The sequence below is a fragment of the Pagrus pagrus genome (assembly GCF_965226575.1).
Source record: "Pagrus pagrus genome assembly, chromosome: 17".
Classification (NCBI taxonomy): Eukaryota; Metazoa; Chordata; class Actinopteri; order Spariformes; family Sparidae; genus Pagrus; species Pagrus pagrus.
In genome coordinates this window covers 9,035,602-9,063,215 of record NC_140201.1, presented here as the reverse complement: position 1 = coordinate 9,063,215, position 27,614 = coordinate 9,035,602, and the positions used below count along the sequence as shown (strand labels likewise).

Genomic DNA, 27,614 nt, shown 5'->3' with positions numbered 1-27,614 from the left:
ACATCAAGACCGGAAGGAGGAAACTAAATCCAAATATCCACCACACAGAAGCCACATTTTCCCCAGTTTGGATGTTTATTGCATTTTTTAAATTGTCTACATTGTCAATTTTTAAACAAACATTCATGTCTAAACATTTTTCTTTTCGGAAACTAATGCCAAAAGAGTCAGTTTCAGGAATGTAACTCATCTTTAATGATTCTTGTTGAACAGATTGACCCTGACAGATTTCAAATTGCTGCAATCTCAATATAAATCAATCAATTTCATTACCTTCTCCCTACATATTACATTCAACTAGCAGATAAGATAAACCAAAGCTTGTACCCCCACATTTAAGGGAGTAACGTGCAGTGTGGATTTGTCACAAATATCAAAAATAAAACAGGTTAAACGCAGAACTGTAGAAGCTATTTGTGTCAAAAAGAAACATTTTTCCAGACAGTACCAGACATAAACCAAGAAACAATTTACAGCAAGTTAGCTACATGTTAATAAAGTGAACACAAAGCAAACAGCAATAAATGAAATGTTCATAGAAGCTTTGAAATCTCTATATATTTATATCTGAAGTGACAATACAGTGGGTCAAACGCAATAAATTAAAGGGCTAGTTCAGCATTATGAGAAATATGCACATTCCCCTTCTTCATGTACGTGTGGATAACATGAAGCCCGATAAGGTTAGTTAAGCATAAAGACTGGAAACAGATGGAAGCAGCTAGCCTAGCTCTTTCCAATGGTAAACAATAAGCTTACAACACCTTTAAAGCTCCGTGTGTTAAACACAACTTGTAGGCAAACCTTTTACCTTCAGACAGAAGGTAAAAGGTTTCAGAAGGCTAGCTGTTTCCAGTCTTTATGCTAAGCTAAGCTAAGCTAAGCTAAGCTAACCACCAGACAGACAAAAGGGTGGTACCAACCTCCTCATCCAACTCTTGGCTCAAAAGGCGGATGAGCATATCTCACAATATGTCGGACTATTCCTTTAAGTGATTTACTGGAGCTATACAATGAAATGCCTGACGTGTAATTCACCTGGTGACACCGACAGCCCTGTAATTTAACTTACTGCTCAATCAAGTGGTGAAAGTTAATCGCAGAGCAGTTTAAATTTATGATATGGACTTTAAATCTTCTCTGATGTCAGTGTTACACGCTTGTTTTACAATTTAAAGGAGACATATTTATGCTTTTTTTGTTATTTTCCTTTCCTTCAGTGTTTTAAAGATTCTTGTGCATGTAAAACATCTTTAAAGTAAAAAAAAGGCCCAAGTCCGCATCAACAGAAGCTCCTCTCTCCTACAGAAAACACTGCTCCTGAAACGCCTCGTCAGTAGCCCCGCCTTTAATTCTGTGACTTTGTGACATCACGCTACGTCACCATGTCACACATTTATATAGTTTTTGCCTGGTGGCTTGTTTGGCACATACAAATTGATTTAGCCTAGCTGCTCCTGCTGTTGTTAGCGGTGCTGGTTCAGACGTGTGAGCTGACCAATCAGAGCAGACTAGGTCTTAAAGAGACAGGCAGCTGAAACAAAACATTTTAGACGGAGGGCACAATATGTCTCCTTTAAATTGCCTAATAACAACTAAAATTATACAAAGAAAAGAGGGAATTTAATTTTAACCAACATAAATGTGTGCGAAATTTAAAAAAGTGCAATACACCTCGAGGAATAGTAAACACAAGGCCCGTGTGTGTGTTTTATATGTGTGTATTCACTCTATGTCATCTGCGTTTGCTGTCAAACCAGGATGTTGGCCACAAACAGAGCACTGACAGCGGCCAGAGCCAGGCTGAGCCCGGAGGTCCCGGGCAGACCGGGCGCAGCGTTGCACAGGTCGGTGTCGCAGCACGTCTTGGTAATACTGTAGAGGGTGGTAGAATTGGCACTGGTGCCGGGGATGTTCACATCTTTGGTCTTGTTGCACTCGGCCACTGCTAGACAGCCCTTCCTCTTGATATCCACAAAGCCAGCTGTGGAGAGACAACAGACACACACGATCACTGTTAGTGTCTATTGTTCTTTGTGTTGGGCTGAAATGGTTGGTTGGGTTGCAGAGTGAGTGGTATGCACTCATACACTGCATGTTGCTAAAGGGTGAAGACCTTCTTACTCAAGTTTTGGGGATTCCCAGGTTTTTAAACTCTCCAGGTGATGATATAACAGATGCTATGTCAGCGTCTATGCCCACCACTTGAGGAGCCGCTATTGTTGTTTTCGGACATACAACAAACCTTTAAATCCATTTTGGAAATAGGCCGTGAAGATATTATGAATCAGCTGTCAGACTTAGACTGGAAGCATTATTTAACGCCAACAACTTAAAGGAGAGCCTGTGGATACTTTGTGAGTGAAGACAGACATCAGTGATCATAATCTCCATTTCAAAACACTTCAGTAACTATCTCAGAATGGTAAGAGGCACTTCTGTGATCTGTCACACCTGATATGAACATAAAGCCCCAAATGTGCTTGTGTCTATATCTGCAACTATTATAACTGTATCATAACGTTAAGAAAACTATTACAACTGCTTATTTAAAGCCAACTATTTTAAACATATTACTTTTAATCAACTATTTAAACAGCTAGCTATTTCAACAGCTTGTAGCTAACTATTTAATCTGTTTCTAGCTTACTATTACAACAGCTTTTAGCCAACTACTTAAACTATGTTTTACATTATTCTTAGCTTACTATTTTAACAGCTAATTCACGTTGACTATTTAAACTGTTCATCCAGTTCTTTTAGCTAGCCATCTTAACCTCTGTGCTCACTTTCTAACTAGCGATGTTAAATGATGGACGATGTTTTTTGATTTTTCTGGTTGGGAATCATTGGTTAAAATGACTAAAAAGCTTTCTGTTGATCGACCAGTTTAATTATTTAGATAATGATGCTTTCACAAGCATGAGGTTGTGGTTAAGAGCTGTACTTTGAGAATGCAGCTGGCTGAGTGTCATCTGAGTGTCTATGAAAACCTTTTCTGAGAATGTCGTCCAGTGAGATTTTTTAGATAATGAGCTCCTTACCTGCTGTCCCTTCACCACTGAAGCAGTGTTCTCCACTTTCACAGGTGGTTTTGCTGGTAATGCACAGATCCCCAACACCGATGGTGCATTTGTAGCACTGCAGAGCTTGACCTGTTAGAGAGAGATGAATCGGAAGGGAGCGGGGAAACAAGGAGAATAGTCGGGTTAGCAACAGGCTATAATTAGGAAGTTAAAACAGAAATGTCTGCATTCAAGTAAACATCTTTTCATGTTCGTCTGAAATTAAAGCTTTTGCTGAGAACAGAGACAGTTTCAGTGTTTACCATCCACTTAGATGGTGCAGTTTAGCATTTAGACAGGATCTCTATACTATAATGGTGGACAAGTGGGTGACCTTTGACCTGTGACACAGAGGAGGTTAATGGTCAACGTCATACCAGCTCTTGGTATCACCTGGAGGTCATCTTCTCTGATTCAAGCAAAACCTTCAGACAAATTCTGGATTTTCAGCTGTATAAAACAAACCTGAGCCATTTTACGAGTTACATTTAACAGCTGCTACGTGTGACCACAGTCTTTAACCCTGCTTAAACCCTGTAACATTTAATTATTAGTTTGCATCTTGCCTTCGGCCAACTGGTCCAACTGGAACGAGCTCACGCGCTCAGTGCACGACATGCAACATGAACAAATTCAAACATCAGGAAATAAAAAGGGACGCAGGAATTAAATTTCAATAAATAAAAATCACACAGCTACCAAATAAGCAATAAAAAATGGCAACAATTAACTCACAACCACAGCTTTAAAAAATGGGGAACTTCATTGATTTGACACTTAATTTTATATTAGTGTGACGCAACAAACAAAAAAAGGTGATGAGAACAGGTGATCTAAGACAGGCAGGTATGCACACCCACATCAATCAAAGTTTGGAATTGAATTCATTTCTCTGATCGGCCTGAAACTTTCGTTTGTTTTGTGTTTTTCCTTTGTGCTCTGGATTGTGGGAATATAGTGTCCACCAAAAACAATCTGACCGCACTGCAAGTCTCAAATTCTGGTTAAAATTACCAGTCTGGATGTGCCAAGAGGGGCCGGACTTTGGTCGTTCCCCATGTCTGAAATTCAAAGCTCTTAAATGCGTCAGAACAATGAACTTTTTTTTATTTTTCCCTCCGCTTTGTGTATTTAAACTTACGTAGGTTGTCAGTTTGATTTCATGAAATCCCCCTGCTTAAACAGCCTCGGTTAAAACCTTTTGTAATGAAATAATAAGATCTTTGTACTTCGAGACAGACATAATTAATTGTGCCGAATAGGCTTTTGCCAGAAAAGGAGGATTTTTAGTGTTTTTGAGCTGTATTGGGAACATGAAGTCAGGATATCTCGGCCTCTGCTGCTTTGATTTTCCTTCTTTTTTAAAATCCTTCCCCAACACGTCCCAAAATGTTAGACATATAACACTAAAATCACATTTTAACACGGTTGGCGTGCCAGCTGTGTGTTTATACAGACATAAAAGGTCCAACAGTTAAAAGGATTGAAGCTCAAAACCTCCAACACAAGTCAGTCAAGGTGATACAAAATACTTGTAGTATATAGTAGAATAATGTGTCCCAGGAACACCTGAGGAGCTAATGAGCACCTGTAAACCTCATTTGTTACTCTATGATTAGATGGGAGGGGAGATACTGAAAAACTGGAGGGAACTCTGGTGAAACTGTTGTTGTTGGGAACCAGTCGCTCCAGTTTACAGAACGAGGCCGAGACTGGAGCTGCGACGGAAAGTACACACGGTAATCATAAAAACTACAATAAAAAGTGTCTGTAATGTTCCCTGTTCTTTATCGTTTGCTCAAGATTCACTCGGTGACTTAAAACCATTAAAAGAGTTCCAGTTTATTAGTTTATTAGTCCCTCCTCTTAAATAAAATTCATATATGCTGCCTAAATTTTGTGAATTTGCACCAGTGCCACCTGAAGCGGAAAAGCAAAAATCACTGTAAGATCGAAGCTGTAAAATCGTAATTACTAAACTCTCAGCACAACTGTTAAAAATATAAAATTAATACAATATTCAGCTCCTGCAGCGTACGATGAGTCACTCCAAGGAATTATCTTATCCAACATCGTACAGTTTTCAGGCCTTTCGCAATGACTCTGAAATACTCAGCAGGGAAAATCCCTCCCATCTCAGATTTGCATGCCGTGATTAGGGTTGGTATGTAGACATGGATTCATATAATTGGTAAAATAGCCTTAAAATATTCAGGATTCGTTATTATTAATTGTTTTCATAATCTGAGCACGACAGGCAGAGCGACACTGTGCAAAGGAAGTCATTCAGTTCAGGTAAATTAGGATCCTTGTACCATTTTGTGTCGTAACAACACAGAACAAGATGTTGCTTTTAGCCCGAGCTCACCATCAAGTTTTAGGTTTTGGTTCTCCAAAGGAAAAAGGTTAACAAAACTTTAAAGTGCACAAGTGGCGAGTACAACATGATGGTGCAAACGGTGGTACAGACAGAAGAGGAAACGGCTTCGTATCTTATCTGACTCTTTGCTAACATTACCGTTAACTGCTGGTCATACCAGACTAAGTGAGGGTGTAGCTTTAAAATGCCTGAGTGTAAAGGAACCGAGTGATAGTCCTCAAACAGACAGGCAGACAAACACAGCAACTGATAAGAGTCTGAGAAAGACGAAGACGAGGTCGGACTGAGTGATTGTAGTTTCTCTTTAAGAGACGATCAAAACACTGTTTGTATATAAATGCGTACATACATATACATATGTTATAATAGTGAGTGAAGTGATGTATAATATCTGTTTTCTGTTTCGTCATCCATTTTAATCTGTTGACTAAAATTGTTAAATACAATTTTTTTCTTTAATTTCCTTCCTTAGTTTCATCATAATTGTAATTTTGCTTCGGCAGCAAATGACATTTGTTTGTTTTGTTGGTTTGCAACCGGGATTACACAAAAACTACTCAACGAATTTCCATGAAACTTGTATCCAGGATCGGTCTCGGACCAGAATAGACCTCATGAAGTTTTGGTGCGGATCTGGGAATTTTTTCCTCAATTTCCTTAACATAAAGAGACAGGCCATTTTTTTTGACATTTTCATTTATTTCTGAAGGAATACTGCATGGACCATGATGCAAGCATCAGGCATATTAAGGTGGCTGGTATCTGATGAAGTTTCAAGTTAAAATCTGGAGATATAAACCTATATATCTTTATCTTTAAGAAGTACAATGTGCCATTTCTTCTTCTTTCAGTAATAATGTATAATATCACATTAGCATAGTCTCACATTGAATCTTAAATTACATTCACACAGGCTAACGTGTGAAGCAGTTACTCAAGTAGAGGTGACGGCTAATTCAATATTTGACAAAGCAAAAGGATTATTTTTCTAAAGATTTACTGCTGTATTGTTCACATGTTTGCTGAGCTGACTCATGAATTGATCAACATTTTTTCCAGCTGAGTAACTCCTCTACTTGTGTGTAATACCGTCCACACATCACATCACACTCAAGAGTCACATGCAGATGATATTTTCGGCTCGACTTATGTCACGTCAGCGGTAATGGAGGAGAATTGAGAAACACCACAAGTTACTAAACTCCAGCACAATAATTAAAACAAACAAATGTATCAAGAGATGCATAAACATGTGACAAAATAGAAGTCATATGATCCTGTGGATCAGCGCCATTTCAATCACAATCTTGCGGGATAATCCTGACACACCTACACCTTTGTGTGCTCCACACCCCTGTCATGCCGGTTTCGGTTACACCTGAGTTCAAGTAGAGCTCGCAATTTAGAGACTTTTGGACTGTCATGTCGTGTCATTGCTCCTAATAACAGATATTCTCAAACATTCAATTAAAAAAATACAAGATGAAACAGATGATGAAACAAAAATGTCTTTATCTGACTAAAACCTCCAGAAATGTGTCAAAAAAATGCACTGATATCAGATATCTGACTCACTTTCTCTGCAATAATGTTCTGGGACTCGTGTCTTAAAGGATAAGTTCACCCCAAAATGAAAATTCAGTCATTATCCACTCAGTCTCCATCTACTTCAGTTGATTAGGACAATTATGCAAAGCTGTTTTTACTGTGAAGCTACAGAAGTGTTTTGTGGACTACGAATCATCAGAATGAGTCCAGTAGATAATAAATGGATTTTTCGCTTATAACCAGCAATACAAGTTAAATCACCGAGTACCAAAGTGTCACATGACCTCAGTGCCGCCACACCTGGCACCTGACTTCATCGCTCTGCAATGCTGACTGACATGTTGCTCACGTCACCTTTTTCCCGGGCGGCTGTCTGGGAGGGGGCATCTGAAATCAAGTCTGACCTGATCCTCAAAACACTACTGGCTCATTAATGCAAAAACAAATCTGCATTTCTGCAAAAAATTCACTGTGGAGGTGAGAGGGGGGTCCGAGGCGGTCGCACGGGGACAGTTAAGCTAATCGTGTTCAGGTACAGCCAGACTTTGTTTGCAACAGATTCTGGACACAACAGGACTTTTCTTTAAAAGATCCGGTTCTGGATAAAAGAGGCAGATAAGATTGGCACATTACATGTAGTGCTACAAGTCTGCAGGGTTCATTTGTCGGTAAAAAGTACAGGTGTGTCATTTTTTCTCTCATGCACGTCTAAAACCTTGTCCTAGTACGTGTTGTTCAAGTGCAGGTAGTTCAAATCAATTCTGTCGTGACTGGAAACTTATCACACCATCGTCAACACCCTCCACACAGATGAAAACATACGCGATAAAGACTGAATGCTACATCCACAAAATGACATGGCTTCCTTCCTTTTATATATCTTTTAAAGTTATTTAAAAAAAAAAAAAACATTAATTGGCAAAGGCTTTAATGAGTAAACTATTTGATTATTTAGACTCTCAATGTTTTTCACTAAGAAATATCTGGTGGGCCAAAATTTGGGGGGCATCCCTGATTTACTCCAGTTGTTTACAAGTTGTTTAGTGTGAATTAAACAAACTTCTCTCCATAAAAGGTGAAAAACAAACAAACAAACACACACTGTTACACTCTTGCATAACAAAAAGGACACGCCTGAGAAAAGCAGCCACGGTCTTTAAGTGAGGACGACTCGCCGGAAGTCCTGAAAAATGTCTCTACACCAACTGTCACCGTAACCAGCAAGTTGATATTATATCTAACACATTATATCTATATATATTTATATACATTATGTATCTACAGCAGGGTTTCTTATACGTACAGTATGAGGTTATCAAATCAGGTAGATTAAGACCTGGCCAGGTGGATAAAATGTGAGTTAAAGTCATATATTTTGTGTTTAAAATCTCAATATGCAAAGTATTAAGTGACTTTATTACATAATACTTGAAAAGTATACTTTAGTTTCTGAGGGGTGAATATGAGGGAGAAAATGTAGCATTAACAATCATAATCTGTACTTTTTGTTGTTGTTATCATGTATATCTGAGCTAAGTCATGAAGATTTTCAGGCTTAAATATGAAGAAACAACAGAAATTGTAGACAAGAAGTCTAAAATTAAGGCGTGGTACGATTAATAACTTCAATTAATGAGTCTAATTAAGTTACACAAGCACCATTTCTTCAGTAAAGTGACTTTTGAGGATGATAGTTGAGTACTTGGTGGGTTTCTCTGCCTAAAATTGAATAAAAGAAAGGTAATCCAACTGTATGCTGCGAGCGTTTGAGCTCTGAGGTGTGGCACATTACTCATCACCCTCGATGTGCAGACTCAGCCTTATCCTGCCCTCTGCTGCTCAGTCGCCTCAACTACAAACCCTGGAGCATCAGCCGTTTAGTTTCTAATACAAGAGAGTGAATACAGATGCATCAGAGCTATGATGTGGCTGATAGTGTCGTATCAGTACCAAAGCTTCCCCCCTGAGGGCACCCTTGTTTCATAAAGGACTTCAAAATAGTTTCTTTCTTCTTCAAACAAGTGATGTTTCTAGTGACAACATTTCGTCATAACCACCGACATGAATCTATCCAAGTGTGACCAACAGAAACAGGCTCGGGTATCAGTCCATGTTTTGAAAGCTATGTATTATCCTCATGTTTCTGTGCGCAACAAAAACAGTCACCAACAAGCTGAAATTACACTCACAATGTGACTCATGCGCCTAAAACACCAAACCAAACTGAGAGTTGAGAGGTGGTGCGGTTGCGTGAGATGAATACGCAAACATGTTTGTTTAAAAGTGTAATGAGGGTAAATATGTAAATGCTGCCGTCAAAGCTGATACTGTATACACCCCTTAAAAAGGTGAAGATAAACAGACGCGGGCGGGTCGGCTGCGTTGTGCAAATATTCTTGGTTTGCATTTGGATGTAAAGTGGATTTAAAGCTCAAGGAGACGACGTCCTTGAAGGATGGGAGCAGCCAGACTGATGGGAACAGTAGCCAGAGTAAATGTTTGACAGATTAAGAAAATATAACTTAAAACATGCGTTTGGTAGAGATGAAATGAAGGATAATGACATTAGAGACCTTATATTTGGGTGTCCAGCCTTCATAAAAAAGTTAATTCTGGTGTCAATTTTGGATTTTACTGGGTTTACATAGTTTATACTATCGTTGTGAGGGAAAGAAGGCTAATAGATTAATCAGATAGGCCTCGCCTAATTACGACGGCTCAGATTGACTTTGTTGGACTTATTTTTAGCTTTTAACTGTTTGTCCATTAGGCTACTTTTAGGCAACTAATTAAGTTATTTATTCCATTCAGCTAACCATTTCATGTGTTTTTCCACTACTTTCAGCTGTTTGTCCAGTACTTATAGCTCACTAGCCCCATTTCAATTGTTCGTCTTTTTAGCAAGCTAACATTTAAAACCGTTTATCCATGTGGCTACTTTTAAGCAACCTTTTCAAGTGTTTATTCATGACTTTTAGCTAACCATTCAGCTAACTATTTCAAGTGTTTTTCCATTACTTTCAGCTTACCGTTTGTCCATCACCTTTAGCTAACTATTTCAACTGTTCATCCATTACTTTTAGCTAACTGGCCCCATTTCAATTGTTCATCTTTTCAGCTAGCTAACTTTTTCAATTGTCTTTTCATACTGTCAGCTAGCGCCCATTACCTTTAGCTAACTATCGCAACTGTTCCTCTATTACTTTTAGCTAACTAGCCCCGTTTACTTTGAGCTAATTATTGGCTACTTTTAGGCAGCCATTTCAACTGTTTATTCATTACTGTTAGCTAAACATTTAGCTAACTGTTTCAGCTGTTTTTCCATTACTTTCAACTGACTGCTTGTCAATTACCTTTAGCTAACTAGCCTTATTTCAACTGTTTATCTTTTCAGCTAGCTAACTTTCAAACATTCGTCCATTAGGCTACTTTTAGCCAGCTGTATCAGCAGTTTTTCCATACTTTCAGCCAACGTTTATTACCTTAAGCTAACCATCTCAACTGTTCGTCCATTACTTTTGGCTAACTAGCCCCATTTACTTTTCACTAATTATTGGCTACTTTTAAGCAGCTATATCAACAGTTTATTCATTACTGTTAGCTAAACATTTAGCGAACAGTTTCAAGTGTTGTACTGTTACTTTCAGCTAACTGTTCCATTAACTTTGGCTAACTATTTCAGATGTTTGTCTATGACTTTTAAGCTAACTAGCCCTATTTACTTTTAGCCAACTATTCAATCTGTTAACTCATTACTTTTAGCTAGTTTGTCCATTAGAAAGAACATATTTTAATAGAGCTGGACAAGGCAATAGGTAAAAGTATCTCAGAAGTTCTTCTTCAGTCAACAGCCTCTCTGCACTTTCTCCTCCCAACTTAAGGAATTTACTGACATCTGGATTACAGAGGAAAAAAATATGTTTGTCTATTTTTCTAGCAGCTGGGTGCTCAGGGAAACCTCTCAGTAGCCTGTAACATGTTGACTTCAAAAGCCAACCAGACCACCATCTAAAATCTACTTCTCGCCAGAGTCCACACACCCACAAACATCCCTCATGGTCGCTTGTACAGGGAGATTCGAAACCTCACTATGTAATTATCTGCATTTGTGAATCACACTTGTGTCACAAACAACTATTTAAGTTAACGGATTCGAAGGCTTAAAGGTCAGAGTTATCACTGGATAGTATGTAAAAGCAGCTAGGGTGGGATCATAGTCGCCGCTAGAAAGGGTGTGGTATGAAACAGGAGACGAAAAAAACTACAGAGCTGAGGGGATCCTGACTACAATAGCCCTCAAAACACAATAATAGCACAACAAATGGTCTCGGCAGTGCCCCCAGGCACAGACCCTCTGTAGAAGTGGAATTTGAAACTTGGGCAAAGCCTCAATTCTTACAAGGTGAGGAATTTCTCATGCAATAGCCGGCAGGTTGGGACATGATTCAGCCTTTTAATAACGTCTGGAACATCTTTGTACCACAAACAGGCTGCCTCACCCCATCCTGTAATAACAGCATTAGAGTAAATCCTGGGATGTGCAAAGGCGGGTAAACTCTGCTTCATCTGTGGGAATCAGTAACTCATTCTGTGTTGTGTCGAATCTGTTGCTTAAACCTCGTCTATACAATGTCAGGAAACTGGTGATGATTGATTAACAGTCACAGTCGCCCTCTTTAAAATTTAAGCCCAAATAACAGTCCACAAATATTTAGTTTGTTGTGAGTTATGATGCAGAAAACCAGTGAATCCTCACTACTACTTTCAGCTGTGTCAACTTTGTGTCCGTTTTTGTTAGCTAACTATTTCAAAACTTGTCCATAAGACTAGTATTAGCAGACTACTTCAACTGTTTATTCATAACTGTTAGCAAACTGTTTCAAGTGTTTTTCCATTATGTTCCACTAACTGCTTGTCCATTAACAGTTAAGCTGCAGCTCAGTAGCTTTAGCTAACTACTTCAACTGTCCAACTATTAGCCTACTTTTAGCTAACCAGCCCTCTTTCAACTGTTTGTTCTTTACTTTTAGCTAACCGTTTCAACTAGGCAACTACTTAACCTGTCCAACTCATTAATTATTTCATTTTACCTAACTTTTTCAACTGTTAGCTAACCAAGTGTTTTCCATTACTTTCAGCCAACTGTTCGTCTATTTCCTCTGGCTAACCATTTTAACTGTTTGTAGCTAACTATCCGTATTTTTTAAAATGGGTCCATCAACTGTTTATTCTTTACTTTTAGCTAATTATTTCAACTGTTTATTTTTTTAGCCAACTGTTCAGTCTGTTTAACTCATTACTTTTTAGCAATATAAACTGTTTATTCACTACTTTAAGCTAGATATTTCAACAGTTTTTTTTGGGTTTTTTTAACAGTAGCAGCCATTTTCAACTGTCTGCTCTTTCGGGTGACAATGATATTTGGATATAACAAACAAACAAACAGGCGATATTATCACATAGGCTAATCTGAAAAAAATCAAATGAGCTCAGTGAGACAACAATAACCACAAACAGGAAAAGATAGCATCATGATGTGTCAGTAACCAAACCACAAGTCAAAATCACCAGTTTGTGCATTGTGTATTCTCATGCTAAGCTAGTGGAGGTATGCCCTACCTTTTATTCTTTTTATTTACTGCTCATCACTGGGTAAATTATCTTTTTTTTTTTTTGGGCCCCGCTGGCCCTAAAAGGATGTGAACACACCACTGGTGTGAGACGTGAACACACCCAGTCAAACACAGCCCCGAGCTTCATCACTGAGCACACCCAGTAAACGTTTAAAAATTATGGAACACTCTTCCCATAACGTGCATAACGTTTTTAACGGCAACAAAACGGTTTGACAGGAAAATAACGTCGAGTTGAGCCTTTTTGAAATAAGTCATGTAAAACATAAAAAAAAGCTCCATGCAGATGCCAAATCTGAAAAAAAATTCAACAGACTTATCTAGTAATGTAAAAGTTAAATAAATAATCATAAAAAGTCATTCTGAACACAGGATTTCTGCGAACACTGCGGAAACAAACCTCAACAAAACAGTCACACCAAACTCCATGTAAAAAAAACGTGGATTTAGTGGTGGAATAGCTTGTAAACCTCCTCTCTAACAAATATGAGCAAAAGTTATAAATGGGCTGTTTTTAGGCGTTTAACCACGAGTTAACGGCGTGAAAATAATAACAAAAAACGTGCATTTAAAAAAAAAAAAAAAAAAAAAAAAAAAAGTGTAAATATTAAGTTTTTCTTACCGATTGCAAAGCAGATTCCGACTGCAAAAATCTGGAGGATGGTTCTGTTCATCTTGAAAGAGGAGTAAGTTCACCAACTGGACTCGCGTCGTGCCTGTGAGGACTCAAACCGTTATAACTGGCATCAAACAACCAACCGTTTGTTTCCGCCATCGCTGCATTTATAATCTTCCACCTCCCATCCGAACGTCACCGTTATCCAATCAGAGGGCGTCTCCTGGGACAACCACCCAGTCCCCCCCAAACACCCCCCACCCCCCTCTCAAACTCTCCCACCTGTTTGACTCACAGGTGAAATATGGTGCTTATAAGTGATTTTATGGAGTATGTTAGTGTTTTGTTGGTGTTATAAGGACTGAAATGTGTTTTTAAGCCACCTAGTTAATGCTGGAAAGTAACTAAGTAATGTTTACTCAAGTAATGACGTCTGTTTAAGTGCAGCCTGAAGCTATTTGTGCTTCTACTTATTGGCTGCTTCCACCTGAGTGCAAATATTTGAGTTTTTAACTCCACTTCATGTATTTTGCAGCTAGCACGTCATTGTCATAAGACACACCTTTTATGATGCATGCACTTCAGTGGGACCGACAGTACTCAGAATTAATCAGGGGATTTGTGTATGGATATACAATAAAAGTCAAATGAAATGTGTCGCATTATTTTTGGGGACTAAAAATATTCACAAAACACCAGAGAAAAATGTAGATATGTCACAGAATAAACAATCAAGTGAAACACTTAAGATATCCCAGCATTCCTAACTAATGTGTAGGAGTGTAAATAGTCAACAATTCCCGGGTAATCTGGAGGATTAAATGGTCCTATTCACTATTGATTAATTTAAAATGACAATGTTTTCAAAGGTGTTTTCTTAGAGTTTGATTTGATAAAAAAAAACACCACTCCAAGGAATAAAATGTCAAAATCAAAGCATTTATTATTATTTAATAAGGTCACAAAATGTAAATAGAGAAGAGAAAACGAGAAAGATAAAGCTTAATAAAATTAAATCATAGAATCTTATCAGAGTGAGTGACTGAAGCAGACACATACACACAGTCTACTCTTATGCAATCGCAAAAAATTCAGGGTAATATTTTACTCCACCTGACAAACAAGTATGCGTGAGTTCCCTGGAAGTCAGAGTGAGACGTGGTTTAGTTCTCAGATATCATTCAAATCATGTGCAGGTTTTCCTTCAGGCAGTAACTCAGCGTGTGACACACATTTACAAGTTAACAGGGAGCAGCACCTCAACACAATGCAACCGATGTATCTGTGTAAAAGTTAATAATGCTGAATTTCTGCTAAGATTGTGTCAAAGTAAAGTGTTTTTGATGCATTGATCACAAACATTAAAGCCAAAGGGTTTGAATGAGGAGTTTTCCCTTCACTGTAATGTTTTAGGTGTTCTTGTTAAGATACATTTCTCTTGATGATTTTGATGTGTTGGTACAAGTGGGCTTTTTCCATTGTTTAGTGACTATGGACGATATATGGAGGCCCATTTCTGCCGGTTAAAAACAAGAAAGGAAAACTAAGCTTGATGAAAAAAATGTTCCCCTGGTAGGCTAAATCATAATAATGAGATTAAAATGTCGAAATTATGAGATAAAGTCAAAAAATATGAGAAAAAATCAAAATCATGAGGAAAAAGTCTAAATTATGAGATAAGAAGTCAAAATTATGAGAAAAATGTCTCAATTATGAGCTGAAAAGTCAAAATTATGAGAAAAAAGTGAAAATTATGAGATAAAAGGTCAAAATTATGAGAAAAATGTCTCAATTATGAGAAAAATGTCTCAATTATGAGCTAAAAAGTCAAAATTATGAGAAAAAAGTCAAAATTATGAGATAAAAGGTCAAAATTATGAGAAAGTCAAAATTATGAGAAAAAAGTCAAGATTATGAGAAAAAAAGTCAAAATTATGAGAAAAAGTCTAAATTTTGAGATAAAAAGTCAAAATTATAAGAAAAAGTCTAAATTATGAGATAAAAAGTCTTAATTATGAGAAAAAGTTAAAATTATGAGAAAAAAAGTCAAAATTACAAGAAAAAGTCAAAATTATAAGAAAAAGTCTAAATTATGAGATAAAAAGTCAAAATTATGAGAAAAAAGTCAAAATTATGAGATAAAAATTCTAAATTATGAGAAAAAAGTCAAAATTATGAGATAAAAAGTCAAAATTATGAGAAACAAAAGTAAACATCTCATAATTATAATTTTTTTGTCTTTGTTATCATTTCGCTGCTTCCTGATTGATCAGCAATTAAAGAGATGGAGGGACACTTCCTAGCTAACATTTCTGCTTGATTACATCGCATGTGTTTTACTTTCAGGCTTAAATAAATGGCGGTTGAATGCTAAATGTTATGCTAAAAGCTATTGTCTAACGGAAGCAAACAGGTTGTCAAATACTTGTTTTACCTTGACATATGTCCGGATGTCCTCGAGGTTTTTCACTATCGATTGTCTTTTCAGTTGCTGATCAATTTAAGTGGTGAAATCATAATTTGTCTGATTTTTTTTACGTTTTTACAACCTGAAACATGGACCATATTTACCATATTTACCATATTTCAAGGGTTAACCAACATATTTGATAACATTAGCTTCCGTTAGACAAGAGCTAACGTTAGCATTCAAACACTTCCTAGCTAACGTTACCACTTGAATACATACAATGTGTGTTACTTCCAGGCTTAAATAAATGTGTCCAAGATGTGCACAGATGTTTTAGAAATGAACTTACCATTTTACTTTTGTACCTTGTAACACGATCGAACAGTAACCTAAGCTAACAAATGGTTGAATGCTAAAGTTAGCTGACAGGTTGACAAATATGTTGTTTTGCCTTGAAATATGGTCCGATTTCCCTCCAGATTTTCTCTATACAGCGTCTTTTCAGATGCTGATCGATCAGGAAGCAGTGAAATGTCTCAAAATGATTTATGTGTACCAAGCATTTAGCCTTTTATAGATTTTTTCACCAGTATAAATACTGCCTGTTTTCTGGGTAACAGTGCGTTTGAATAGCTTGAAGTGTAAAACAAGTGTGACTGTTTTCTGCTTGTCCGAGTTGAAACAGATGCTCTCGTCTGTGATTAAAAAAACAGTGAGGAAGGGAGGATTTGGTGGGTCCTTCCTCTCCTTCCGGGACTTGATAAATGAGGCGCGGTGATGAAACGGCTTCTTCTCGTCTTCATTTCGAGACGAGACTCGCAATGACTGATTCACATTTGCAAGCCTGGTCTCGCCCAGAGTTTGTCCCAGAGCATTTTTCTGTTTGTCTCAAAGTGTTTGCAAACATCTCTGCAGCGAGGCGACACAAGCATTTAGTAAATCATTGACAGGTCGAGTCATGAAAATGTAATTACTGAGTTTTGTTTGTCCGCATCAGTCACAAAATGACTGGGTGGTGGGCGCGTTTGTTGTGGCAATGTCATCTCTGCATGCGACTCTACTAAAAAAAAAGAGGCCTGGTTTGGTTTCCCGCTGGAGGGGGAACAGTTATGAAATGGTATCTTCAGCGTCATCGTTTGGAAATACTTTGCTGAGAGGGAGGCTGTTTGGGCCCCGTGAAATGCCTCTATTGTCTTGCCCACAGATCCTCTTGAGTTTCTCAACCATTGTCACTGGGAGAGATGGGAGTGTGGGAGAAACCAGCCAAACTAATCCTTGTTCCATCAGTCAGCGCAATCACAGAGGAAAATCCAGAGAGTTTGAAGATAGATGAGGAGGAACAAAAGCAGATACGTTGAAATATTAACACAGTCACTTTAGACATATGTCTTGCTCCATATGTCACCTGTACACCAGTATCAGGCCCAACAATGGCACAAGAGCTGTTTTTGAAGGTATTTTTAATGCAACTTTCTGGGAAATCAATAGAAATGTTGATGACTTATCCTGCACCCAGGGGCGTGGCCTCATCTTTAATTTATGACGCTGCATAATGTATAAAAAGATGAACGACCTCGCTGATTACTGTACAAAAAAACACAACTTTATTCAGTTGTTTGGGTGAAACTGGGTCAAATGTTTAATGGAGAAAACGTTTTCTGTGTTTTCTCCCTGCTGCCCTCCGGCTGCTCTGCCTACAGCAACTCCAGACACATAGCTTTACTTGTTGCTAAAGTCCCGCTAACAGACTAACTGATAACCAGCAGCTTCTCAGTGATAGTTATAGTACAGAGGTGATTTATGGAGCTTCCTGTTGTAGACAGATACTTGTAGCTTTGTTCGCTAACTGCTGCTAAATGTAGTTAGCTGCCGTTAGCTCGAAAAACGGTCCTTGCTGATTCAGCCAGGAGCCAATATGAGTTAGCATGCTAAAATAAGCACTAAGCCGAGGCTGATGGGAATGCAGCCCAGCCACCAGGATGAAATGTAGGCAGTCCGTTTTTCTGCAAACCAGTGATACGTACCATATTTCTACAAAACGCGCCATATCTCGTTTACATTACATGTTTATAACCTGACTCTCAGGAGGTGGAGGGGACGGTGGTGGAGTTACAGGCAAGAAGGCTGCCAAGCCAGTGACCACAGTTCAGGACTGCGTTTCAACATTTTTAAGTGTGAAACCAGTGGATTTTGTGCCTAAAGGTGCTATTTGTGAGAAAAGTAGATTTTTGAGTCTCATTCCCAACTCGTCAAATAATGATGCCCTCACAAAGCGTCGGTTTTTGGCGAGTTGGGAATGGCATTAGTGTTTGTACCAAAGTTAATGACAACATTCAAGAAAACATGGAAAAGGTGGGAAAACATTTGCTGTTTGCGATTGGACAGAACCAAAGTCTCTGGTGACCCGTCAATGTCATTTCCTTGTTGTTTTTACAATCCCGAGTCTTTCAAGGACGCCTTTAGGGCTCAGTGACATTTAAGAAACAAGAAGTCAGACCCACCTTTTCCGTGAGCATTGTTTTTAACGAAATGTTGTGTTCTCTGAAATATGAATGTATTTTGACCCTTGGGGCCACCGTATGGTTTGGAGGGAAAATAGAAGGAAATCCTGGAGATAAAACCAAAACTTGCTACTTGGAACGAAGTTGTTTTCTAACAAGAGGTTGAGGCCAAGCAAAACCAAAGCAGGAATCAGGGAAAAGAAAAGCTATGTGAGTCAGAGTCGACCCAATCGAGTATTTGTAACAGAGAGGAATGCGGAAAATCGTACAAATCTGTTCGTGCAGACTCTTAACTGCTGCTAAATGTGCATCTTTGGATGTTTAAAGGTCTTTTTGCTGATCAGCGTCATAAAACACTTCACTTTGCTTCGATGTTTTTCTTGACGGGGAAGTTATCCAAACAATCTGCCATCTATTAGCTTCAACTTGTCTCGTCAAGTCAGAGTTTTATTGGATCAGCATTTTGTAACAGTCTTTGCCAGAATCGGCACAGACTGACGCCTCACATGTGGAGAGTGGAGCTTCTTGAAAAAGGCATATTTTCTATCAATTAGACATATTTTTCATGTGGCCTCGAGTCTCTGCGGCTTTTAAAGTTGGATCCACTGTGGAGAGGGATCCTGAAGGGAGATCTCTCAGAGGAAAATGGTGCAATATGGCTGCTGGGTGTGGCAAAAAGCAAGATTTCTTATGATTATCACGCTGCAGACACCTTTTCGTTCTTCAGCAGACCATTTTGAGGAAGATCTTCTGCTCTCTTTTACAAAGTCTGGACGTTAGCAGACCCGACTATAAATACAAAACAGGGGATTCCTCCTCTCAAAGTTAAAAGGGCTTGGTGAAATAAAGGGGGAGGAGGTGGAGGAGAAAGAAGGGCAGGTCCCGAGCTGTGGTTTGAGGTTATCCTGAGTCATGAAGGAACGTCCTCCTCTTCTCCCTCTGGAAAAACTGACAGGGTTCGGCCACATGAAGACAGCTCAGCCCTGCCTGTCGTTTCTCCAAAGACAGCTGCCGTGCGGAGAGGAAAAACAGTTTTCATGAGTCACATGTAAAGAAGCCATACCATACTGTTCCCTACTGTTTGTCTCAAGTTTGTTTCTGTCACCCACACTGGATAAATCTGCAGCATAAGTTTAAAATTAAATCATATTTTTGCTTATTAGATTTCCTGAGTGTGTCAAAGGGCTGAAAACCTTATTTAGAGATAACTGCAGAAGCCTGACTGAGATCTTGTGATCTTCTCGATGCAGTTCAGATGGTGTTTCTTTGTTTTTCTCTGTGTGTGTGTGTTTTTTTGTCAATGTTTCCCCACCAGTGCTGTTACTCAGAGTCATGTGAAATGCCACTGGAACCACACCCAGAAGCCAGACAACCATCATCCCCCTCTGTCGCCACACAAAAGCTCAAACACACACAAACACGCTGACAATGCAGGTACATACAGGTATGTGTGCAACGCGCCATTTCATATTTTACTATTTTCATATTTAAGTTTTAAAAGCTTCAAGTAGTGCCACACACTATGTTAAAGTGTGGAAAAATAAAGCTTTATTTAAAGTGATAAGCTCTCTGCTGACACCATGTGGTTGGAGGGCAGCACTGCATATAAATGGTACAAAAGTCTTAAAATATCTGTTATTACATGTACTTAAATATTAAAGGTAATGTTCTGGTGATAAATGTAACCAACGTATTAAAAATATAAGTAAAAGTAAATCACATGATGTTCATTTATATACATGTATGTATAATCTGTGTATTAAGGGCTGGCTGAGACGATATTCAGCATTTTTCAGATTACTTAAATCAGTATTTTTCTTTTTTTAATCTGATTGTTAAAATTTACTTAAAGTAACTACTTTGTGATGCAGAGTGTAATCTGCAGAGTAACAAGTAACTAAAGTTATCAACTAAATGTTGTGGCATGGAAGTATAACGTATCAGCAGTGTTGTATAAAGTACACAAACGTAATACTTGAGTAACAAGTAAAGATATTATGTTAAAATATAATCATCTACAAGTAACTGGTAACTACAGCTATCAAATAAATGTAGCCAGTATAAAGTACAATATTTGCCTCCAAAATGAGAGGCAGACGTAAAACAGTAGCAAAAAATGAGAAATACTCAAGTGAATTACAAGAACATCAAAAGTCGATGTACACCGCAGGCTTCAAATCAATGTGAAAACAGCCTCCAAGTGTTGAACTCACATCATTCAACACAGTGAAGCTCACACTCGACTGTAGGAACGAGAAGAAAAGCACATCTTTGGGACAAAACGAAAGGACGAAAAGAGTATGAAAAGAAAATAGAAGTTTATTGAGAATTCTGAATCCTGCTCACCCTTCCACAGTAGCAGAAAGACAACAAGAACACAGACAAACATTAGTTAAAATCTGGACACATAAATACCGCTTCTCTTGTCTCATGAAACCCCAAAAAACAACCTGTTCCAGTCACACGAAAGCAAAGTGGAGAGTGAAGGGAGGGCAGACGAGTATCTGCTCCACTGTTTCTAACAAAAAGAAGAAAAATAAAGAGCGGCTGGTGGTCTGACTGTCCCTAAACCTGAACATAAATAATGAGACTGTGCTGTGGAGAGACACCAGTGGGATCAGTGCAGTGGTGGAGTGAGCTGAAGGATTCAGATTGTCTAAAGTCCTCTTTCTCTGAGTCTCCTCCTTGATCTTCACAGGCATAGTCTGACATTTTGGAAAAGTATGGAGAGTGAGATGAGAAGACCGACACCAGCAACCGGTTAGCTTAGCTTAACAAAAAGACTGCTGGCCTGGCTCAGTCCAACCGTAATAAAATCTCTGAAGCTCACCGACTTTCTGCTTCCACATGTCCGACCTTCATGCTAAGCTAACCAGTTGCTCAACACCGTTTCATATCGATCTCATTTACTCTCCGCCAGAAAGCTAATTTCTCAAAAAGTCAAGCTACTTCTTTGAAGGAACAGTCCACGGCCAAAACCACAAATTTATATTTTTCTCTCCCGACCCGCTTTTTAATCCCTCTTATTGTTTCGGCGTGAGTTGCCGAGTTTTAAGAGATGTCGGCTTTAAAGATGTCTGCCTTCTCTTTAATAAAAACAGAACTAGATGGCACTCAGCTGGTGGTGCTCAAAGTGCAAAAAAATAAAATAAAAACACATTCGACGAACTCAACAGCAAAATCTCATTCCAGAAATCATGACCCGGTTACCCAAGATAATCCACAGACCTCATCGTCAGCAGTTTCAGAATCACTGTGCAGAAGAACGTCTAAATCTACGCTTTGAGCACCGCGAGCCAGGAGAAGGCAGACATCTCTTTAAAAAAAACACCAAAACAAATCTAGATGGATTAACAAAACTAGAGTTGAGAGGAATTGTATATATATATATATCTTTGATTTTGGGTGAACTGTCCCTTTAAGGGAGATGACGCTACGAGGGAAGGGCGGTGACGATGCTGCGGCACACATCTCGCAAAAAAATGTAGCACAGGTTATATTTTCACCAATACAGACAGTTGTTTGACACGCGCACAGACAGCTGGAGGCTCATTACAATTGTCTGAACGATTCGGGGGGAAAAAAAACTCGTGTTAGTTTGATCTACGTTACCTCCTCTAACAGCGGAAAAGACGTAAAGTTAACTGAAGTTGTGAGTGCCTCTGGAAAAACAAAAAAACAGTCTGGGTGTTTCCTCTGAATCTTAAGGCAAATTCAACAGACAAACCTGTAAGCAAATGTAAGAAAGAAAAAAAACAAGTGACAAAGAAAAAAAAAAAAAACAACCGTCCAAACTGTCTCTGCGGATGCCAGCCTGAGTGTACATGCATTGGGGGAGGAAGGGGAGGCTTCCAATGACGGAGGGGTTTTCACCACCAGCCTTTACCAAACTGTGCCGAATACAGAATACAAACAAAGCCAGGGGAAACGTTCCCTGTCGTGTCAGTTTGGTAAGGGACGTGCATGGAAATCCCGTGTGTGGATGCATTTGTTTATTGTGTGTGTGTGTGTGTGTGTGTGTGTATGATCATGGCTGTGCGTTTTTATGTCTCGCTCACACTCAGAAATCTTTACACTTTTTCTTTACCCCTAATCTAAACCAAAATAATACAGTCTTCAGGGTGGGGAGGGGGCATCTGAAGAGCTTTGTTAAATGCAGGTGACCCCTCCCCTTCTGATGATAATTCTTCCTGTCTTCTCTCTATACGAGTCTTCCTCCTCCTCCTCCTCCTCTTCTTCCTCTTCCTCTGTCCTGGGACGCTCTAGCGAATGGCCTTGACGGGGCTCTTGAAGCTGGAGGCTGCTTGCAGCTGCAGCTGGTAGGCCATGGGGTGGATCTTGAACCCGTACAGCCTGGAGGAAGAAGACATTTGACAAACACGTATGAGCATTCACTGTTTATGTTGGTTAACGACACGATGGAAAGTCCTGAGTGAATCAAAGGCTAATGCGCACTGAAACGGACGAGGATGTTTACATTTGATCAGTGTTGTATTTGCTTTCGGGGAGAGAGAAGTGATGTGTGACTGTTTGTAATCACGACACCCTGAATGTCACATCATGAGACCTTTTCTGTCAACAAACGCTTCTCATTTTCCACATCGGCTGTGTTTTCTCCTTGTGTGAGCGAGCTACTTACCATCCCGTTGTTATTTCAGTCGTGGAGGACGTTAAAGTGTTGTAACTCTGGATGGCAATGCCGTCTTCTGTTGCTGGTGGTCTCTACCGGTTTCATCCGATTATACTGCCCTGCTCTCGTCTACTTAAATGATCATCTGGTTTCCTACTGTCTACTGCTGCCTGCCTGAATCCATCTGAATGCAGCATTATACACAGTGTTGTGCAAGTATAAAGTGCTCAGTTACATTAGAATATTATTAAAAATTAATGTGATGCATCCACATTATAACACTTGATTATGTGATTGTGGTATCCAACATTCTGACTGCAGTTAACACACTATCATATTATTCCCTTCTGCATCCTGACGACGGCTTCCCGTGTTAATCTACAGGAGAACACCTTTGGGTACGACCTGTCGTGCTCACCTTGGGACAAATTGGTTGGCGGGCCTCTTTGGCCTGTACTCAGGGTGAACCATGAAGAGCATGTGGGGGAAGCCCGTGCCAAAATAGGCTCCATCTGTGTGGTGGTGCCTGGAGGACTTGGGTGTGTAGACGTCCATACATTTAGGACAGTACAGCTTCACCATGGCCTCTCCGGGGATGTCTGACAGACCTGCGGAGGAGGGAAGATACCAGCTTAGATATGAACAGAATAAAATCTACTGGTATTACATGGTATTATGTAAACAACTGCTGTTTCCTTCCTGGTATTTTCACTCTTCAGCGATGTTATCATCAAATACAAATTTATATTTGAATGTAAACAAAAATATCTCGAGAGAACTGAGAAGTTTCTCAAAGGCAGGTTTGTTGGAAGCAAAATAGAAACAGTATTCGAAACTGCATGGCATTAATCCTGACATCAATGGTGAGGGCATGTTTTTGAATATCAGACAGACATTTTAATAAGTTTGAATTTCTCCTTTTACTCACCGATAGGAAGCATAGGCTGATTCTCACAATAGACACGGGGGCAGTAGCCAAAATCTCCCTGTTGATACTTCTCCAACTGCAAGATGTAAATCAGGACATAAAGAGTCGATAAAGGTCATCACAGGTGGCAAACACTTCTCATTTTACGACTCCGTTACAGGAAGCTTAGAAAGGCTGCAAACTACCTCTTTTACAGAATATACAGAGTCAGCAGTCATGTCTAAACTGACATGGCGCATATAATTTTCCATCCCATCAAGAAAAAAAGCAATGGAGAAACATTTTCCCTAATGCAGACGGGGGTAGTGGATTTTTTGCTGATGCAGCTGGCGCCTACCATCTGTGCGATGCCTCGGTTAGTGAGGATGTAGCGTGCGTGGATGAGGCCGTACAGCATCTCAGCTGCCTGCTCGATCAGGTCACTCTGGTTGGGATTGTCCTCCAGCTCCTCATCTGCACAGAAACAGAGAGCAGCGTTGGTGTCCACGTTTTCTTTTGACAGTTTACAGAGATGCAAAACTGTGCTGGGAAAGCTTCGACAGGGACAGGGAATACCGAAAAGACAACAGAGGACTGGTCTTGTTAGATGTATTTTTAAGAACAAGAATGAGGACACGTAATAGTTTCCTAAACAAACAACAGAAGATGTGAGAGGGAATGAAGAGCAGCAGCTGATATAACTCACATGGTTTCAAAGATGTTAAAGGGGAAAAAAAAGCTGTACTGTTGGGTGTTACAGGAGCTGTAATCATCTGAGAAACACCGCAGCGGCTCTAAAACAAACTAATGCCGAGATCAATCGTTCACTTTTATCTTTGTTTATTAGACGTCACATGCAATGGTACTCCACATGACAGTTTAAAAGAGCAGCATGTTACAGTCAGGATCACTGATGAACGTCTCTTTCACTCTTACTTTTTGATCTGTTGCACATGTTGGCTGGTAAACGAAGATGCAGATAACGATTTAGTCTCACCATTCAGTTTGTAAAGCTGTGTAAAGTTTCTGTCACCCCTCTCTCCTCTTGACAATTACCCACAGTTTTAACCACAAACGCATTTTGGACATTTCAGACACGTGAGTCAACAAACATTTTGCACTACATTTAGCATGCTGAAGTGTGTGTGCATGAAAATAGTACACAGACCTGGTTCAAGGTCCAGGATCATGTCTAGGGCCTGGCGGTAGTGGGGAACCTGCTCATTGAGCCCCGTCAGGTTGAACTTGTCCTGGATGTAGTCCTCATCCACCTTTGGTTGGAGAAATCACATGAGAAGCTGATTATCCTGTAAAAACTTGGAGTGACGTATAACTCTAAAGGACAGCATAGAGTTAGATGCAGAAACATACTTGCTTATCACTGTGATCATTGCTCTTGTACGTACTGGCTTCTAAATGTGATACCGATGAAGAACATGGGGTTCAAAATCCACTGTCACAAACTCAAGTAATCTCGTCAGGGCCAGTGTGAAGAGGAGTGATGATTACAGCGCTCCTTCAATGTACACATGGGCTTGAGAGTAAAGTTTAAAGCTAAATTTGAAATGTGGTTTATTTGCGTAGTTAGAGCATAATCTAGTTGAGCCTTGATGGAGGATCATGTTACTGAAAGTATTCAAACTCACAAGATAGCAGTTAATCTTCTTAGCAACTCAATGGCTCAGCATAACGTCAAAGAAACATGATTTATTCAGACAGAAAGTCAATACAGGGGATATAAACTCATGAATACAGCCGCACGACTCCCTGCACAAACTTTGATTTCAAGTTTGTATTAACTTTTGTTTCTTGCTACTTTACACATTCATGAAGCCATTTTGTTCCCAGCTCATAGGTCACTAAGAAGATTTCCTACCACCAGGTAAGTTGGTTCACGTGCAGGAGCTGACACATAACATACAGCTGTAGATCAGGGTCGGATCTGGCTCTGTGTAGTTAAAGTAACAGTCATGGAGACCGCAAGATGTCTATAAGAAGTGTAATGTGCTCTTCTCGACTCATTACTGTGGAGTTACACATGCTTAAAGTTCAGCCTCCAGTTTAAGTTTGAACTCATCTTTTATATATCACTACATGGTTGACAAATATTAGAGAATAACTCACCTCACAGAAAAACTCATTCCCCCTCAGTCCACAGAACCAGGAGATCCATGACACTTCTTCTGAACTGCTCATCTCTAAAGACCTACAAGAATAGAAAATACTCAGTTATGATACATTCATACATTCATCAACTACATTGACACTTTATAACACAATACTAACCCATTTCTGGTGTCAAATTCATACCTTTAAATATATCCTTTCTCTGTATTTTCTCAATGTTACTTGAGTGAAATTAAAAGACTGGCATGAGAAGAGCAACTGTATAAGACAGTAGTTATTGCCCAAACCTGATCATGGCTAACTAGCTAGCTAACTAACTAGCGTTATCGTCTCAACACTGCTAGTTCCACAAATGTACATAGTGCATTAATACTGATGTTGAATCCGTCCAAAAGGTATTGCATTAGTGTTTAGCCCAAACTTAAATGTATGGTTCAGTCATCCGCGACGACAAACGGTTAATGTAGCCGACGTTAGCTCGCTAAGCTAAACCTTGCTAACGCTAGCGGCTAGGGACCCAAAATGAAATTCAATATGGCGCATCGTTGCCAGCAGGCCTCACAACAAAGATGAGCTCGTTGTGGAGCCACCCCTGCCTCCGCGGCAACATGCCTCAAAACAGTAACGTGGGGTGTTCCGCTAACTTACCCGGCTTTCAACTTTTATACTCCTGAAAAATCCGTCAGATCAAAAATTTAGCAAGCTCACCGGTGTAAATAAGATGGACACCACCTCCCAGTTCACCCTCTAGGTTACGTTCTTCCTCTTCCTCCGGTGCAGGCAGACTACAGTGACCATGATGCTTTGCTGCCCCCCACTGTTCACTGTGAGTATTACACAGGATTTAAAAGGTGCAACTGGCCACCATGTGCAGTCCCATTCTTTGTAATAAGGCCTCTAATAACAGAACCTATTATTATTATATTCCAGTGTATGTATTAAAGGTGTAGTATGTAGGGATCAGTGGCATCTAGCAGTGACCAACTGAATATCCCTCGTCCTACCCTCCCTACAGTGGCTGCTAAATACAATATATCTCTGTAGACATAACAGGCTCAGTCTAAGGTCACAAAAACAAAACAATTCTTAGTTTTAGGTGATTATACACTCATGAAAACATAATCATGAATATTATATTCAATAGAGTGGTTTGTAGTCCTAAAACCTTGAAATCAGTTAGCACTTTGTGTTTTTTTTTTATGGATTGTCAGTTAAATACCTGAAATAAGGTCCGTCGTTACCACAAAGCGTAAATTAAATCTCTAGAAGTAAAAAGCTTTTTACTACAGATTTAATTTACGCTTAGAAAATCACAAAAGTGGTGTTCATCTGTGAAGATTATCTTGCTGAACAAAACATATCATAAGATTGTGTTTGTCACAGAGATTATTTTCAGCAATAATCCAACTCAAAAATCTCATAGGCTTTTTGTCGAGGGAAATGGAGCGACGTAAATTTTGTTAGCCTCCAAAAACACGTCACCGCTACACCACTCCATTTCTGCCAATATAACACTCTAAATCCTACACAGTGCACCTTTAAATGTGAATTAAACATGTTCTATTAGTCTATGTATGACATAAACTACTGGATTTATTTACTATATAAATAATGATATTTAGCCTTGATTACAAACACAAAATATTCACAGGGTAAGTCATAATTATTAGATAAAAAAAAAAGTACAAGATAAATGAGGATGTTTTTTAATATAATTTTGATTTATCTCATGATTTTGGTTTTTAATCTCATAATTAGTCCTTTTTTATCTGCATTATGACTTTTCATCAAATAATT

The 27,614-nt window shown here is 39.1% G+C and overlaps 2 protein-coding genes across 4 annotated transcripts; both read right to left on the bottom strand.

Annotated features, from left to right (window-relative positions):
- Window positions 1-171: 171 nt before the first annotated feature.
- On the bottom strand, window positions 172-13,391 carry LOC311273053 (sperm acrosome membrane-associated protein 4-like). The gene is made up of 3 exons (XM_084379921.1): window positions 13,249-13,391; window positions 3,045-3,155; window positions 172-1,984 (listed from the first exon to the last, which is right to left on the bottom strand). Exons 1-3 carry the CDS (start codon window positions 13,298-13,300, stop codon window positions 1,752-1,754), a joined length of 396 nt encoding a protein of 131 aa, XP_084236047.1. The 5' UTR covers window positions 13,301-13,391; the 3' UTR covers window positions 172-1,751.
- A 7,061-nt stretch (window positions 13,392-20,452) lies between these two features.
- Window positions 20,453-26,612, bottom strand: csnk2b (casein kinase 2, beta polypeptide). Of its 3 annotated transcripts, none has more exons than XM_084379520.1 (7): window positions 26,526-26,612; window positions 25,815-25,896; window positions 24,859-24,961; window positions 24,049-24,164; window positions 23,712-23,787; window positions 23,202-23,391; window positions 20,453-22,506 (listed from the first exon to the last, which is right to left on the bottom strand). In XM_084379520.1, the coding sequence occupies exons 2-7, from the start codon at window positions 25,884-25,886 to the stop codon at window positions 22,416-22,418; spliced, it is 648 nt and encodes a 215-aa protein (XP_084235646.1). In that variant the 5' UTR covers window positions 25,887-25,896; window positions 26,526-26,612; the 3' UTR covers window positions 20,453-22,415. The 3 variants fall into 3 exon arrangements, with proteins under 3 accessions (XP_084235646.1, XP_084235645.1, XP_084235647.1); XM_084379519.1 differs by having other exon boundaries at window positions 26,466-26,587; XM_084379521.1 differs by lacking the exon at window positions 20,453-22,506 and adding an exon at window positions 22,524-22,967 and having other exon boundaries at window positions 26,466-26,587.
- Between the last annotated feature and the right edge of the window lie 1,002 nt (window positions 26,613-27,614).